This window comes from Sapajus apella, unplaced genomic scaffold (genome assembly GCF_009761245.1).
Source record: "Sapajus apella isolate SASKATOON/1434 unplaced genomic scaffold, GSC_monkey_1.0 scaffold16796, whole genome shotgun sequence".
In the NCBI taxonomy this organism is placed as follows: Eukaryota; Metazoa; Chordata; class Mammalia; order Primates; family Cebidae; genus Sapajus; species Sapajus apella.
The window spans coordinates 1-1,079 of NW_022453717.1; the positions used below are offsets into that span (position 1 = coordinate 1).

General features: G+C 59.8%; 1 protein-coding gene across 1 annotated transcript; it reads right to left on the reverse strand.

Annotated features, from left to right (window-relative positions):
• Positions 1-4: 4 nt before the first annotated feature.
• On the reverse strand, positions 5-1,075 carry LOC116548611 (mucin-17-like; the record flags this gene model as incomplete). Its single annotated transcript, XM_032273969.1, has 2 exons — positions 5-799; positions 989-1,075. Coding segments are annotated over 2 exons (882 nt in total), but the record flags the coding sequence as incomplete, so codon positions are not given.
• Between the last annotated feature and the right edge of the window lie 4 nt (positions 1,076-1,079).

Consider the following 1,079-nt stretch of genomic DNA (forward strand, 5'->3'; position numbering starts at 1 on the left):
AGGATGTGGTGGTGCCTTCAGGAGCAGTAGGGGAGGAAATGCCCTGACTAGACGTGGTCACCAGTGAACTGGTGCCCCCAGGAGGGGTTGACAGTGTGCTGGCCTCAGTAGTGGCCCCAGGTGTGGCGGTGGCAGGCTTGTTGGTTGATGGTGTGCTTCCTCCAACAGGAGAGGTTGAATGCGTTGGGGCACCTCCGGGAGTGATAGGGGAGGAAGTGGCCTCAGTAGACGAGGCCACCAGTGAGCTCATGCCTGCAGGAGCACTTGTTGGCATGCTGGCCTCGGTGGTTGACCCAGGTATGCGGGTGGCAGGCTCAGTGTTTGATGGTGTGCTTCCTCCACCAGGAGCAGTTGGGGATGTGGTGGTGCCTCCAGGAGCAGTAGGGGAGGAAATGCCCTGAATAGACATGGTCACCGGTAAACTGGTACCTGCCGGAGGAATTGACGGGGTGCTGGCCTCAGTAGTGGTCCCAGGTGTGGGGGTGGCAGGCTCAGTGGTTGATGGTGTGCTTTCTCCACCGGGAGTGGTTGAAGGCCTGCTTGCACCTCCAGGAATGGTAGAGGAGAAACTGGACTGAATAGACGTGGTTACCAGTGAGCTGCTGCCTCCAGCAGCAGTTGACAAGGTGCTGGCCTCCGTAGTGGCCACAGGTGTGGTGGTGGCAGGTTCGGTGGTTGATGGCGTGCTCTCTGCACCAGGAGCAGTTGAAAACGTGGTGGCGCCTACAGGAGTGGTAGGGGAGGATCTGCCCTGAGTAGACGTGGTCACTGGTGAGCTGATGCCCGCAGGAGCGGTTGATGGAGTCCTGGCCTCGGTAGTGGCCCCACTTGTGGCGGTCACAGGCTCGGAGGTTGATGGCATGCTTTCTCCACCGGGTGAGGTTGAAAGTGTTGTGTCACCTCCAGGAATGGGTGGGGAAAAACTGGCCTGAGTAGACGTGGTCACCAGTGAGCTGGTGCCCGCAGAAGTGGTTGTTGACGTGCTGGCCTGGGTAGTGGCCCCAGGTGTGCTGCTGGTAGGCTCAGTGGTTGATGGTGTGCTTCCTCCACCAGGAGCGGTTGAGGATGTGGTGGTGCCT